Raw genomic sequence first — 15,913 nt, forward strand, 5'->3', positions numbered from 1 at the left:
AGTAGCTAATTTGCTGATGTACGAAAAGCTCCATTTAAACGGTTTATCGTTTGCTACTTACCGTCTGTGCGTATCAGCATACATGATTAGTATGTATATTAGACATGTGTATAAACAAACTTACACTTTGGTATGATACGTATAGCAAGCAAGTGATATCTGCGATAAAAATTGTTATGAGGTATGTTTCATACGTACGAGACAAAATAACACGCAGCTCATACACACTTACCTTTTCAACGTCATCTCCACGACAATGATAACTTTTTAATTAACCGCTTTTAAGTGCCGGACGTGTGGTATGTGTGGAACTGTGTACGTTTGTTTAAGAGATTTCCAGTTCAAAAGGATTTATAAGTGGTATGTGCACTGTTGGATTTAACTTTTGTCAGAGAAGATAACAGTCATTCGAAATGTTGCTCCGACAAACTCTATAGCCCAACACACATATAATATTCATTTAAAGATATTACTCATAGATGTAACACGAAAATTCTTATCATAATGTTACGATAAAATTGTTTTATCAACATTTCAATGCCATTAGCGAAACCAAGGTATCTTCAGTCGTATTTTTAAATTCGTCGGTATACGCGTAGCTAAAACGTTGCTTAAATGGTTTGCTTTTAAATGCATCAGTACAGCCCGGAATACGCATTCATTCTTCCTCTGGACGATGATGACGTTAAACATCCAGAGGAAGAAAGTTATGTTGATGACAGTGGTACTGAGACACCGTTGACTGGAATCGAAATTGAAATTCCAAAACCATCGAAAAGAAAACCAAAAAATCAAATTTCGAATGAGCAAACTGAAGTGAAAGAAGTGACGTTCAGTCAAAATGTTTGGAAATTAATGTGGTATGTGATACGATGGCACATATTGGCATATTTGATTATATTTGGAACATTTTATCCATTGTTTCACTTCATCCTTGATAACGAACAAAAGCAGATCATTTTGCAAGCCTTAGCATTTTGTGATGACTGGAAGCAACTTATCTTCTTCTTCGGCATGTATGTAACGTTTGCCGTAAAGAAAGTGAGCGATATTAGCAGTGTAAGTACTATTATTGTCTGTCCATTAATGGAATTCTATTAACTTATCTAGCAAATCTCTTTAGAATATACCAGCAACAGACAAAATAGCGAACCTCTTGTCCATTTGCTCGAAAAGTCACGTAAGTAAATTAAGCATAAGACTCATTCTTCGTGAAGGTCCTGACTATAAGACTTGCTCTTCAACATCTCCGAATGTTAATGAAATTTTTATGCAGCAACAAGTATGTAAAAACGAATGAAGTAATAGATTTTGTATTAAACATTGATGAGAGAGAAAGTCTTACGAGCAGGACGATATTTAAATAAATCTGAACTTGTATAAACCAACTCCATTTACAGCGTACTCAAAAGGCAATAATAAAATACGTTTGCACCGCCATTGCTATGGTGTTCAGCTGCTTAAGTCCAATGGTACGTAAAAGACTCTATTCATCTGAAACCAAAATCAAAGCACAATTAGAAGCGCACAGTCGACGAATAATTGAAAATGTCGAGAAGAAGCTGCTTCGTTTAAGCTCCAGTCATTTTATGTGTTTGAAGTGGGCGCTAAATGTTATAATTGAAGGTCGCGACAAAAAAGACATTGACGATCGTCTCGCAAACATTTTAATCACCGAAATAAATAACCTGCACGCCCAATGTGACCGCCTTGTTGTTCTGAAGCATGAAACGTTTTCGCGAGGTTTGACAATGTGTGCTATTACCTCGGTGTACACATATTTCATTGTTGGTGCAGTGCGACAACTTTGGAATGGCATAATGGAAAGTCATGCGTCGTACATTTTGACAATATCGATGATCGTTAACTTTTTGGTATTCCTGAGTTTTCTGTTGGTTTTAAGGTACTCCGAACAGATAATACGACCGTACAACGACGAGCATGACGTTTTCGAGTTGAACCGGATTCTGAACGAGAAGCTGGAAGTCGCTTCTTTTGTGCTGGACAAAGAATATGACTTACGAAAGCGAATGGGCAATCGGAGCCTGTTACCATGACGAAGCAGACTTTGAACGTTATCATTGTTTTGCATTTTATATTTTAAAAAATAAATTAATTTTATAACATAAAATTCAAAATGTTCTGTCGTCTTTTGCAATAGGATTCGTTCAGCAAAACTTTTTCATTCCGCAGGAATACGAAATTTTCCAACATAAAACGCTGAAAATCATTTTAAAATACATCTAACTAACTTCATGTTTTACGTATACAATAGCATGTGCTAAGTACGTACAGCATACATGCTATATATTTCCTGTTTCCTTTCCGTACCGTTTGCCAGATTACAGATATCAACTATTAAAAATCAAAAATGATTCTTTTTTAATGTGACTGAAGTTTTGAAGCTGTGTGAACAAGGATATACGTCGAGTTGAATAGGAAAAAAAAAATAGAATGAGTTGAGTACAGTCGAACAACGAATAGAATGGCTACAATCAACCTTGCATCGTGAATGGCACAGGTATGTATGTGCAATGGGATATACATAAAGAATATGAGAATTACATGCAAACAGGAAATTGTATGGTGAAAAAAGTATGTTCAAATAGATGTTAAATTCACAACCTACAGTCGAAATAACTAATTTATCCGTGAAAGTCAGAAGCGTAGTAAATTGACAGTGTAAATTGATTGCATTTACGACTGACAAACACGGAAAGAAATATATCAGGTTTGCAATTAGAGATGAACAGAATTGTAATGAACTTGGGCAAAAATGTCACATTGAGATAACATTTTTTTACGGACAATTTTTCCCTTCAACTTAAAAATATTTCTTTTCATCGAGGCAGAAGAGTAAAATTCGTTTCGATTCACTAAAAATAAATAAATTGCTGTGACATGGTTGAATAATTGAATACTTTTTAATTTTATATAAGTGAACCAACTGTAGATGTAATTATTTTCGCCGAAAAATGCCAGATTTCGTTAATTTCAAATTAAAATCGTTCTATGAAACAGTGCAACTTAACAGTCGTATAGTGCTGCACCTCAATTTTTTAGTAAAATACCTTAATGGACAATGTGAAAAATGATGGAAATGGTCTCTCGTATTCTTAACGGCCTCGGTTTCGCCGCGGATCGATAAATATCACACATGAAGTACCATTTCCATCACTTCCCATCGTTAAGTAATATACTATTATAGGGTTTTGAGTAGTGATGTTCATTACCCTTCTATACAAGCCCTGAAATGAAATCCTTTTTTTCGACACAAAGGTTTTTTCGCACACTAATCTTTCAATTATTTCCCCAATATGAAAGTATGCGTGGTCTCACCTCTACACGACATCATCTATAAACAATTTACAACTGCACAGTTACCATCTAAAACATGTTGGTCGAACAGTTCCGTATAAATATTATTCAGATAGTGTTTTCTCGTACACTTATTATTTATGTATCCTACATTCCCGAAGTGACCCGAATTATTATGTAACAGAAAAGATTTGGGTCACTCGGAGGAAAACTTGTCAACAACGTATCAAGCTGCTATGTTACGCTGGTAAAACATACTACCCTCTGATTTTATAATTTATACCCGTAGTTTCCGCAGAAAACAGTGTTCTTATACTTAACAAACATGAGAAATGTACCGCAAATAAATCAAACATAGAATGGAGTATATTGGTCCGAGCGACATATAAATTAAGAATTCGCAGAAAAAGTACCATGTTTCATGGCTCTGAATTAAGTATGACGTTCATAATTCGACCGCATCATCTAAATTATTCAAAAGACCTGTAAAGTAGTGGTGGCCGTTTCCTTTTCCCTGGGATGTCACGATAAAATTTATTTGCCGTAAGAATCCTCTTAAAACATTTTCGTATTGGGAGAATTTCGGAACAGATTTTGTTTTTGTTGCGAACATTTAGCATCAATTAGTAAGTAAATCATATTGATGATATAGAACAATACCCTCTCAGAGAGAGAGAGAGAGAGTATTGGATAGAAAGACCACAGTCAACATTCCGAGGTACATCAAGATCTCACTGCAATTTATCTTGCATTAAAGTTGCATCCATTTTAATGTAAATTTGCTGTCAAGAAGTGTTAATATGTTGATGTACATCGCCAATCACCATGTTACATTATACACCTCCTCAATAATTAGTATCACATAATTTATGGTGCAATATGCAAATTCAAAGAAATGGCTCATGAAATGAATTATTGAAAATTGAAAAACGGCGACTGCTTTTACGTAAAATATTTTCACAAAATTAAACCTTGCAGCTGCTTTTGAAGAGAAGCTCATAAAGAAAGAAATGCTGGATGAAGGAAAAATAGGTTCAGGTTCTGTTCAAACTCTTCAGCGTAGTCATCTCTTCGTTTCAAAATGGATAATTGTACGTTCAGTTCCATTCTCGATTTTACATAAAATGTGATGGATTTATCGATTGAGAGTTTAATCGAAAAACTTTTCTTTTGAATGGTCACAGAGATTATGTTTGTTGCAGGCTGAGACCCGGAACAACTCTTACTCTACCCGATCATTAAACTGTATCAAATGATCATTTTCGCCTACATGAACACAAAACACTCTCTCTTTGACAGTACACATCAAATCGAATACCGACGGTAAGCTGACAGTAAATCCTTAATTTTTGATAAACCTATAAACAATACTAGGTCACAGTAGATTAACCTGTCACATACGGCTATTCATCTGTTATCGATAACTACGATAAAAATAATGACAAGCTGTGGGAAGTAAGGTCCATTATATAGTAAACTGTATGTTTAAAAAATTGAAGTACAAGATTTGAAATCAACAGATTAAAACTTTGATCGATGAAAGTAATAGACCCGATAATAATACTGGTAATATGCTTGCCGTCTGTAGAGTAGCAGGTTAAATGGCACGAAATTAATTGAAATAATAACGTTTAGAAATGTGCCACCAAGATAATACAATGTGTTGACAATTCGTTCCTTAAATAGACACGTAAACAATGTCTAGCCCACTCCTGTCCAATTATTTCCTTTAATTGTACTATACTTACATTTCAACCCTTTTTTCCACATGGCATTTCTTATCACAGTGATTTATTACTAACTCATTTGTTTGAAACTGCTTGCCCTTGGTATGTATATATATCATAAAATGTATACAGTGTGATGCCATAAATACACTCTGGTGAGATCCGTGAGACAATTAGCCTTAACGATGGTTATCGTTGACGTGCCGAAAGGCGTTAAAAATTCATAAGATATTTTCGCAGCTCTGTTAGAATACAAACGCTCAACAATTTAAACAAACAAACCGGGAAATATAAACCACGAAAACAAAATTATTTTAAATGGATTTCTGTTTTTGGGCGTGTTTTTCGAGGTGTTTTCCGGGTGTTTCTTAGAATTATAAGTTCGTTTTCAGGGAAATATTCATAATTACAGCTATAATTATCGTATAATTTCGTCTTGTTCTCGGACGAAAATAGCTTTGAACTTTGAACCATTTCGAGGTTCGTTCGCCTAACATCGCCACATATATGCTCTAGAGAGAGCTGAATTGCCTTTTTAATTAGAGCAATTAAATTTTTCATTAGGGTAATGGCTTTGGTGAGTTTGGAAACATATAAAGCAGTAAACTTAACGCGATCAAAATTGAAACTCGTACACACGTTCAACGAAAATATGTGACCGAAAACGAAAAACAAATGGACTTTTTTGTTTATTTCGGCATCTAAATCGGTTTTGGTGACACATATAAGCCATTTTACAGTCATTTTGAGTCATTTTCATCCGTCCTTTCGACGTACTGTTGTTTTTATTAAAATTATTCACCCTATCAGAGGAGAGCACGCATGGTTTGTCTATATACCCTTTTTCATTGACCACAAGTGTTTTGCCTCTCCAAGAATTGAAGTTTTTTCTTCTCATAATTAATTAATGGATTTCAAAACTGATTTTTTTTTGTGCATTTGATGACGAAGGCTCGAAAATTTTACCATCGATAAAGATTGAAATTCTGAACATTTTTGGATAGGGTGCCCAAAATTTCCACCCCACTTGCTCCTCTGACCCCCTTCAAAGTTGTCGATGTAGAGGTTAGTTTTGATGAATTTCTGTGAAGCGACTATAGGGCTCAAATGAAAGCTAGAGGTTCAAGGTTTTTTAGTGTAAAAAAATTTCCAGGATTTTCCGTTTTTCCTGCAGTTTTTCCGAGTTTCGGAAAAATTGAAATTTTAAATTTAAGGTTCAAATTAAATCATTTTTAAAATTTGTTCTAAAAGTGTTTTTTCTTGATATTATTATTTACTATTGAAATTCCAGACTTTTTCCCATACAAACCATATTTCGAGTTTTGCTCATGGAGCAACCATGTTCAATTTTCATCGAAAATTTTGACCCCTTTGCATGGCAAATTTTTTCCACCAAATTATTTTTTCCGATTTTTTATCTGATATTTGGTGGGTTTGCTTAGAATGATCTAAAAACAAAATAAAACCACTTTTTCGGATTTAAAAAAAATATTTAGACTTCGAAATCTGCTGAAATACGCAAATTTTCCATATTTGGAGAACTTTGCCAAACACCAAACACCAAACACGACACCTATAATGGACTCAGACAGCAAAAGATTACTCTAAGACCCTCAGCTTTCAAATGATACCAAACACTCAACCTTTTGATCAAAAAATGTATGACCTATGATGTGAGATATGTGGTGCGACCCTATTTCAAGCAAATTTCTAAATATTTGGGAGGTAAGTGAAAAAGGCAAAACAAAGCCAATTTCAGTGGAAGATGTAAATATTGTCAAATGATTTCCATCAATGTTCCCTTCCCACTCCTTTTAGTCCCTCCTAGGAGGACCTACAATTTTCAACCATTAGGTCTGTATTCAATACTCAGTAGTGATATCGAGGGTTATATACTTACCGTCTGTGATAGGTTGATACTTTTCTCTATTCGTCGAACTTTTCCCGTTTTTTTTTCCTTTTTCATATTATCTATTTGCTTCTCAAGTATCCTAACTATATAACCACTACGTTAAACAAAATGATAGAGAAACGACAGGCTGGTGATTTATTCAATTTTCCGGTTGAAATTTCTCAATTGGACAGTGAATCGACATAGTGATAGTAGTTAGTTTAAAAAAGGCGAATTATTTTTTAAAAAATACATTTTAATTTCTCGTATTTTATAATATAGATACATAGTATTTGAGAAATAACATTGTCTTTAATCAAAAGATGAATTTTGTTTGGGGGTCTAACTATATTATTTTTCATCAAATGTTCTTACATTTTCCATTTTTCTGTTTTGTTTGTTTTCATTTTCTTACGAATTTTCATTATAAGTAGATGTGTTTTTTCATCACTAATAAATATTTAATTTAAAAATTTGTTATCTCCTTCAATTACACAATGATCTTACTGTAAACAAAACTGTTCTTCTCATGGAAGAGTGTGTAGTGCAAACGTTTTTTTTTAATTTTTCCATTTTTATGTCCATATTTTTTTCTACTTCTTCCATCTTTCGAATGTCGCTTTTTTATACATAGCAGCGCGTAGTTGGTCGTTGTGAAAAAAAAAATAATAAAACGAAATTTTCATAATAAAAATTATTTGGTTCTTAGATAGAGTACTTATTATTATACCGAATGTCACAGTGTGGACTTTTAATTAAAATAAAAATGATTTTCTTTTAAGTTTTAGTTAAACAGTTTTTTAAATTAAAGATTTTTTTTGTTCACCTTTCAGGCTAATAAAGGCTTATTAAAGTGTCCCTTTCCCAACAAAATTTTCAATTTTGGGCTGGCATTTTTGTCGCCTGTTAAAATTTGTTGAATTAATTTACTAAATGCCAGTTGTCGTCTTTAGTCTGTTAACAGTATGCCGACATAAACAGTTTAAATAACGAGACGTTAGATTTTCTACATTTGCATAGCTATTAAAAAGTGCTCGAGAAAATTTTCCAGTTAGCACCCAACGTAATATTACTAAAAAAAAGTCTCTTTTTACATCGACCGATTCTGAATAAAATGAATGCGAGCAGAAGTTGTATGTACACACGACTGATTCAAATGCTTCAGTGAGTATACAGAGCTTCACATAACATTCTTATTATAATTTTCAAATGAGTGTAAATAAAAATGGTTGAACATATTTTCGCCGAATGGTTGGTTGCGTAATTGCATTGCGCTGTTGTACACGATTATTAATAATTATTAACGAAATAATACAAATATTTTCCGTTCTATCGTGAATATCAACCATTTCACTAATCTTCCATTTTCATATTCTTGTATCCATTTTTTTTTGCTGACTTTATGTGAAATTCAAATGTTATAATTTTTGTTTGGGATATAAAAACATTTTACAGTTTAATATTTCAATAATTTAATTTTATTTTAGTTTTTATGTTCTGGGGCGATATAACATAACATTTTCATTTAAATATTTTATTATTTTAGACAATGTTCGTTAATTTGCTGTTCTGTTTAATTTACAGAGATGTGTTTACTCATAAATACATTATTTTACATACATCATCTATAAATTTTCATTTTTAATTAATTAATTTTTTTTTCTGCATTTTTTTTGATACTTTTTCCATTTACAATTAATTTACATTTTTCATTTAAATATTTTTCATTTTTATTTCTTTTAATAATTTTTTGTTTTCATCTTTTTCATTGTTAATAGTTAATAGATAATTCATTTCTCTTCATTTCACTAAACAACCCGACCAACATTAACCTGTAATATGGTAGTATTTCACACAGAAAAATAACAATTATGTTAGATTGTCAGATACTATAAAATTGATTTGAACTAATATACACTTCTGGAGTTTGAGAAAAATAACAACTTGATTTTCACGAGACATTTGGTTTTTATATCTTGAACAAATATTTATTTTTTATGGAAACGTGCTTTCAGTTTTGGATTTAGTTTAAATTTCTTTCTGATGAATTTGTTTTAAATATATATAATGTTACGTACGACCATCTCATTATACTCATTCATATTGAGGTTTATATCACAATTTTTAAAAATATATATTTTATGTTATCATATCATATCATATAATATTATAACACGGTAATAGTCATTTATGTGTAGGTTTTTTCATATATATTTTATCTACTTAAATTGGTTATGGTATACACGAGTTTTAGACAATAGCCTGGATTTTTTGATAATAACATGTAATTTTCTTCCGTAACGGATGTTTTCTTCATTATAGCCGTTAAACGTAGCCTTTCAACGTAACCGAACTGTTTCAATCAAATAGAAAATCGATTCCTCACAAAAACAAAAACACTCAATTTCAATCAGAAAACTGGTTAAGTGGCTTTAACATTTAAGTAAGTCTACACATTCGGTCTGTAACGTATTGTGCACGTACACACCCATCCCACATACATAATGGTCGGACTGGAACAGTTTTGTTACTGAAAAATTTAGCTCAAATTCGAATTGAAAATTTAACTTTCAATCGTTTCCATCGCTCAGCCATAAATTTATAATTTTTACCGTATTTGATTGATAGGTGTGCCATTAGACAAGGAATTTGAAATATTTCGATTGTTACAACCAGAAATGCTCATTCCTTTATACGTCGGATTTAAGCTTCAACATATGTATACCATGAGAGTATAAATTCCAGGAAACGATCATGGAGTTCCTTTGTCAACCGAAAGCTTATTAGTAAATATTAAAGATGGCTTCAATCAATAAAGTGCTTATGGAATTTCATACCCACACATGATGTGTATATTATTATACTGATATAAACATAGCATGCAACGTTCGTTAAACCCATTATATCGAGAGACTGTTGGTTATACATTTTGTAAACACAAGAAGGCAGAAGTACCGCCTGATATTGATTTCTTTTGGAGTCGGATATTCTGGGAAATAATTCTGTGAATCAATGCAGTTTGTCTAAATAATTAGTTAGCTCGGATATAATTATGAGAGACGGTACAATGACACCAGTCTTCCCATTGAGTTTGTTCACCGTTTGCGTTCTGTTTATTTGTGTATGAACCGAGAAACACTTCAGGATATTGAATTGGTGACGCATGTGTTTCGCATGTGTTTCAAAAGTTCAGAGCCTTTTACTCGTAAGAACCTTCAGATCCAAATCAAACAAATCTTCAAATTAATATGAAGAAAGGTTCTCGAAATTGTTGAATAATTTGTTTCGAAATCCCAAAAACGCCATTCATATCGTACATTGTGCTCTAACGATCTCCAGGTAATACAATGCTTACCATTTCGTTACGGTCTCATATGTATGCTCTTCTGCGTACCGTATTGATCATTCACCATTGTTCTGAATCCAATACATTCATTAGGAACAACATTTATTAAATAATGCAACTGATACACAGCACAGCCCAACACAACAAACGAATATCCATCCATCATGGCAATTTTCATAAGTTCAAATTAAATATAAAACAGGCGGGAAAACATCCTCTCATAACTAAAAGCTACTGGAAAATGTTGTAACAGTAGACTTTGTGTATTATCATACACTCTCTGGCTTATAATTTTCATTTATACGAAAGAACGTATAAGCAGTGTGTGTGTATATTTAATGTCGAATATTTTATTCAGAAAAGTATTCTATCCATATGGGTAAACATGGTTTTGCATTCTATATCACAAGCACATTATATAACGATCTCGTCTAACTTTTCGGAAAATTAAGAACTTTGCTATTTGCATATTACGTTACGAATATATGCGAGAAAAAAAAATCATTCCATCGTTAGTAAAATAATATCCGAGAAGTGCTATTGTACTAACGCGTGTGCTTCGTTTTGAAACATTCAGTTTGTGTTGTGCACACAAAATTGGGGGACAACAAAAAAATTTTCATTTTAATAAACACAATTCGCAGCTGAAAGCAACCATGTAGTTAACGTTATTGTTTAAGCACACAAATTTTCGGTGAAAACAACCTGCCTGCAATAATTATCCCACATTATTACTTTCCGTACATCTATTCATAAATTCTGTGCAAGCTTCCTTGTTTCACGATATTCGATACTTTTTAAAGTTAAAGTTTCTTTTTTTTAAATTACTTCGCTTTGTAACAATTTACGTGTAATCCGCTTCATTTGGTAGGTATTGTATCCTCATATACTCAATGTATAATGTCGCCAGTTCCCCGAAAATGAATTATGTGCTCAGGCGAAGAATTGGAATGAATTATCGTCTTCATAAGTATTTGAACGAACGAAATGAAAGGTAAGCTTTCATCCTCACTCACTTATATGTGCCGCTTTTGTACGTAAAGAAAGAAAACATTTTTGTTGCTCTTCCGGTTAACAAAGCCGAATTTCGCATAGTTTACTTTTATTACTTATTTTTTTGGACTCAACAAGACTCAAGAGATTAATATGTGAATATATATGTATTGAAGCCTTCACTACACATTACGTATTCATGCGGATGATGACACGGCGGTGTATTAATATAACAATACTTTTGTGTGATAATACAAACGAGGAAAACGTGTTGAAATGCTTCAATGTTTATCTGGCTCGTAATTTATGACTGTGCCTTTTCGGGAGTATCGCCCACGTTGACTCCGTTTAAAATTATGCAAATAAATTGCTTCTTGTGAATAACTTGTTTATTATGTGTAATAATTTTGAAAGTTTCTTCATAAATTTTATTAAAATGAAGTGCTTCCTGGGTTGGAGAAGAAAACTGTTCGAGCACGGTTTATGTCATTTTACTAATTTGTTGTTTATGGTCGCTTTCCGTCCGTGTACTAGCTGAAATGTGATTATAACTGATGTTTGCAACATATTTCAACAGATTCCTCAACTTTTCATCACAGCGCGAAACATTTTCGAAATATTTCATGGAATGAGTGAACGGAAAGTTTCGAATTATTTCGCAAGTTACACGTTCATCGACGCTGATTCTTAATTAAGGTTATTATCGACTGTTCCCCAAACATTTTCTTCGTTTTTTACTGACAAGCATTTGCAAAAGCTAGGGATTCAGTCTTACCACGGAATTTACTGGGTCAGTAAGAAAGTGGAACGTCTATGTTCATAATTGAATCCTCTTCTCTGCAGTTGTGAGTAGCTTGCGGTTTCTTTTTAGCAGAACCGAAAATGGTTTGATGTAACGAGCAACATTGTAATTTTCACTTAGACTGTTCAGCAATTTCGATTAAAGTTTGTCTTGAAATGTTGTTATGATTTTTAAAATTCCAGTCGTCATGAAGACTACTTCCAGGTGAAATATGCATTCCGATAACTGCATATTCGTTCGGCACAAATCTCTACTTTAATATTCATGTCACCGACAAGTTTTCACCGCAGAAACAGCTACATCTTTAACTAATGGACGTGACAATATAGTACCCACCTTCGATGTTTAGTATTTTAACAATTTACACACTAAGAATCAAGTTTACACTTCCCTGTTTTACAAGATGCATTAGTTTGTGATATGAAAATGCTTCGCTAACTCATCCCATATTATGGTCGTACCCTTTATGTGTGGAATTTGCATTTTATGTGGTATATTGTTGTACATTGCACTAGGTGTAGAAGTTTTTGGGCTACGTTTGGATAAAGCCACGCTTGGAACGAGTACGAAAACAACTCTTCAATACAAGATAAATACACTCAAAACAACCTAAAACGATTCTTCGTGATGTGCGATCACACAGCATTTGTTTAAGATTGGAACAAATTGTTCTTGGAACAAATTGTTCTTGGAACAAGACTGAACTTCCACGGTTATTATGTATGCTCCAGTTCCAGATAAACAAAATATCAACAACGAACGCAATGTTTCACATTATGCTTGATGGTAGACAAAATAAAACGTCTAGTCTCTTACGTTGATATTTTGAAAAATAGAAATTGACACTGTTTTCGTCAACACATTCATTTACCGAAAACAAATATTTTTCACTTGAATTGTTTGAGTTCTTTGACTCATTTAAAATGCAATTTTTTTTGTGTGTGAAAACTGAGAAGTAAACACAAAATTTTTGTCTGGAATAATTTGCATACTCAATATAGTTCTACTCTATCGTGCGTTTTATCATAGAGTTCGGTAAAATTTAATGGAACATGGGATGTTCGTTATTCTGACAAAGAAAATTCCATGCATAGCTGGGATGTATGGAACTTCAATTCGACTTTAAGAGCATAATACTGGCACTCCATTAGATACCATAATCTTTGAGGCATTTACATGCTCGAATATTTTGAGACAACTATTCTGATGCTGTTAATTCTGCAACCATAAATGTTTGTCTCTAGACAACATTTTTTCGTTAAATTGGTCATTCAGAATGCTCCCGATTACAATTTGATCGATTACAGCAAAATCACCTACCCCCATCCCTTTTCTCGGCTATCAGTCATTTTTCCACCACATAAGACATTTTGAAAATCTGAACTCATTTTTGCAGACGCTTTATATGGAACACGTTTTGATTAACGACCGATTTGAGTCTGAAAAGCTATATTGTTTGAAGGTAATGTACGTTACATGCACACTGGCTCCAACAGACGATATGTTACGTTTTATGATATTTATTCGGCGAAATTATCTTTAGATGAAATATGACCCGACGAAAATAATGACGGTGGAGTATTTTCAGTGAGACGAAGATTCATTTAAAACTAATTTACAATATTTCGTCAGTTCATACCTTGTATACACGTGTCACATCAATGAATTTATTATTCATTTGCAATCGTTAGTCACTCATTCGGTAAATACAATTCGACTAGACGATCCGGGAGTTCAACAGTTGATTTCCAATTTGGAAACAGAGTGGTTAGTATTTAAATATAGAAGGGTTGAAGACTACACCTTAAAAAATGCACACACACACACACGCTTCAGTTAATTTGTTTGAATTACCCTAATTTACGTAAATAACTTTTGCATGGTGGTTGTACTGTATACATAAAAAATTATATAGTTTGACTGTTTGCCAGTTTGATGGTAGAAATTTCCATTCCATTTCATATTCTGCGATAAAAATTCGACATAATTGAGAAAAAAACGACCGAAATAATACGTAGGTGGACAGAAAATTATAATTCGGCCTAAAAGTGGCGACAAAGTATTTCCATAAAGAAATGGGGTGCTGAACACATCGAAAACCTATTGTAATCTTATGCCTTAAAAAATTATAGGAAAAATTGGTAAAGACGAGAATGTAGAACAAACATAATTTGAACATAGCCTTTGACAATTGATTTTATGCAATTTGCAAAATCAGACAGTAAAAAAATTACTTGCAAAGGGACAAGATCAAGAGAAAACTTCCCTCACACTTTAGTCCGCGAAGCATGTAAAAACAACTTTTTTCCCCAACTCACTGACGAAAACTAAAACTTTCGTTCTCTTTATTGAGAAAAACAATTTTATGCAACTAACTTGAAATTGCAACTACCGACTTCGGTAAATTTTCGGTAAATAGCACCTGTAGGTCAGAGGTAAAAATAATATGATACAATGCCTCACGACAATGACTCCAACGAAAGATATTCCTAAGAAGATGACAATTGTATTAGCAATAGTTCGTTAATTAGCATGCTCTGACCTGCATTTACCGACGTCGGTAAATGCAATCCCTACAATTAACTCTTGATAATTGTTTTTTAGGCAGATTATGTAAATTGTCACACTCGGCATGCGGCATCCAATGACAATTTACATATCTCGTGCCTAAAAAGCATTTATCACTCATTTCCATCGAGTGATGAATGCTCTTTTAGGTACTAGACGGTAAAATTGTCAATCAAGGCTGCAGGCCAAGTGTGACAGTACACATTGTGTCCCTCAAAATCATTTATCATCGAGTTACATACATCAATTTTCTAAAAAAAAATAAACCAACGAAAGTTCTACACTTCATCACAGAGTTGAGAAAATAACTATTTTTCAACCAAATTACTTGTTGAGGTGGTGAGTATTCGTGTGAAACTATATACGGTCTCTCAACAACAATTACTAATCACTTATAAAATCACTTATTTTTCACTCTTAATATTCACCCTGTGTCTATGGTGTAAGACCATACATATAATAATAACTACGATTTTTGCAGACTTTATTTTTTTCTTTGCTTTTTCTTTAAGTTAACGAGGACATTGGACTTTGTTTTTACTCCAAAATTAGAATTAGCTATGACCAATCATTTTCATAAACATTTTCATTTCTAATTTTCTTTTTTTTTCAGAATAATTTTTCTTTTCTGCCATAAAATAGTTTTTGTTCAGAAAAATGTTCAACAAGATTTATAGAGGAAAATCATTTGAAACAGTAATCTCTCATTTTAAAATCGACTACAAATGAAAACTTAACAACAAATTTAGATATTAGTGTGTTTACAATCCATTTTAAATAGATTTTGTGAAGGGTTCCATGTTTTATAGTTCACAATTATTACTTACGACATTCGAATTTTTAAAAATATTTTTGTTTTAAATTTACCTTAATCATAAATCGATTTCGTTTAGTTTTTCTTTTAATTTTTTTTTTAATTTTTTTTCTTTGTTTAATGTTATTATTATGTCTTGCTAAATATTTTCTTAATTTTTTCTTCTTCTTTTTCACTTACTTAATGGATGTTGTTTATGGTTAATATGCGATCTCTGCAGAATGAATTTTTAATTATCTATGTGAGTGTTTTGTTCATACTATGGGATATTTATATTTATGATTTTCCATTAGTGGTAATAATATATTTACACATTCACCTTTAATTAATTTAATGTAAAAAATATAAATGGTAAAATTTAATCCTAAGTGGAAAACACTAGTCTGGAAATAGAAAATAAAATTTATTAGACGCTTCACGGAGCTGGCCTTTTAACAAGGATATCCTAATGAAA

At 32.6% G+C, this 15,913-nt stretch overlaps 2 protein-coding genes across 3 annotated transcripts in view; one reads left to right on the forward strand and one right to left on the reverse strand.

The window, feature by feature from the left end:
* Positions 1 to 542: 542 nt before the first annotated feature.
* On the forward strand, positions 543 to 2,133 carry LOC119073561. The gene is made up of 3 exons (XM_037179117.1): positions 543 to 1,059; positions 1,124 to 1,180; positions 1,401 to 2,133. Exons 1-3 carry the CDS (start codon positions 631 to 633, stop codon positions 2,055 to 2,057), a joined length of 1,143 nt encoding a protein of 380 aa, XP_037035012.1. The 5' UTR covers positions 543 to 630; the 3' UTR covers positions 2,058 to 2,133.
* Positions 2,134 to 8,606: 6,473 nt separating this feature from the next.
* The window catches only part of LOC119073590 (zwei Ig domain protein zig-8), a 131,606-nt gene continuing 124,299 nt past the window's right edge, over positions 8,607 to 15,913 (reverse strand). For both annotated transcript variants that reach the window (XM_037179164.1, XM_037179163.1), the window contains exon 13: positions 8,607 to 15,842. In XM_037179164.1, coding sequence (XP_037035059.1) covers positions 15,824 to 15,842 — 19 coding nt within the window. In that variant the 3' untranslated portion in view covers positions 8,607 to 15,823. The remainder of the gene's footprint in view (positions 15,843 to 15,913) is intronic.

This window comes from Bradysia coprophila, unplaced genomic scaffold (assembly GCF_014529535.1).
Source record: "Bradysia coprophila strain Holo2 unplaced genomic scaffold, BU_Bcop_v1 contig_138, whole genome shotgun sequence".
NCBI lineage: Eukaryota > Metazoa > Arthropoda > Insecta > Diptera > Sciaridae > Bradysia > Bradysia coprophila.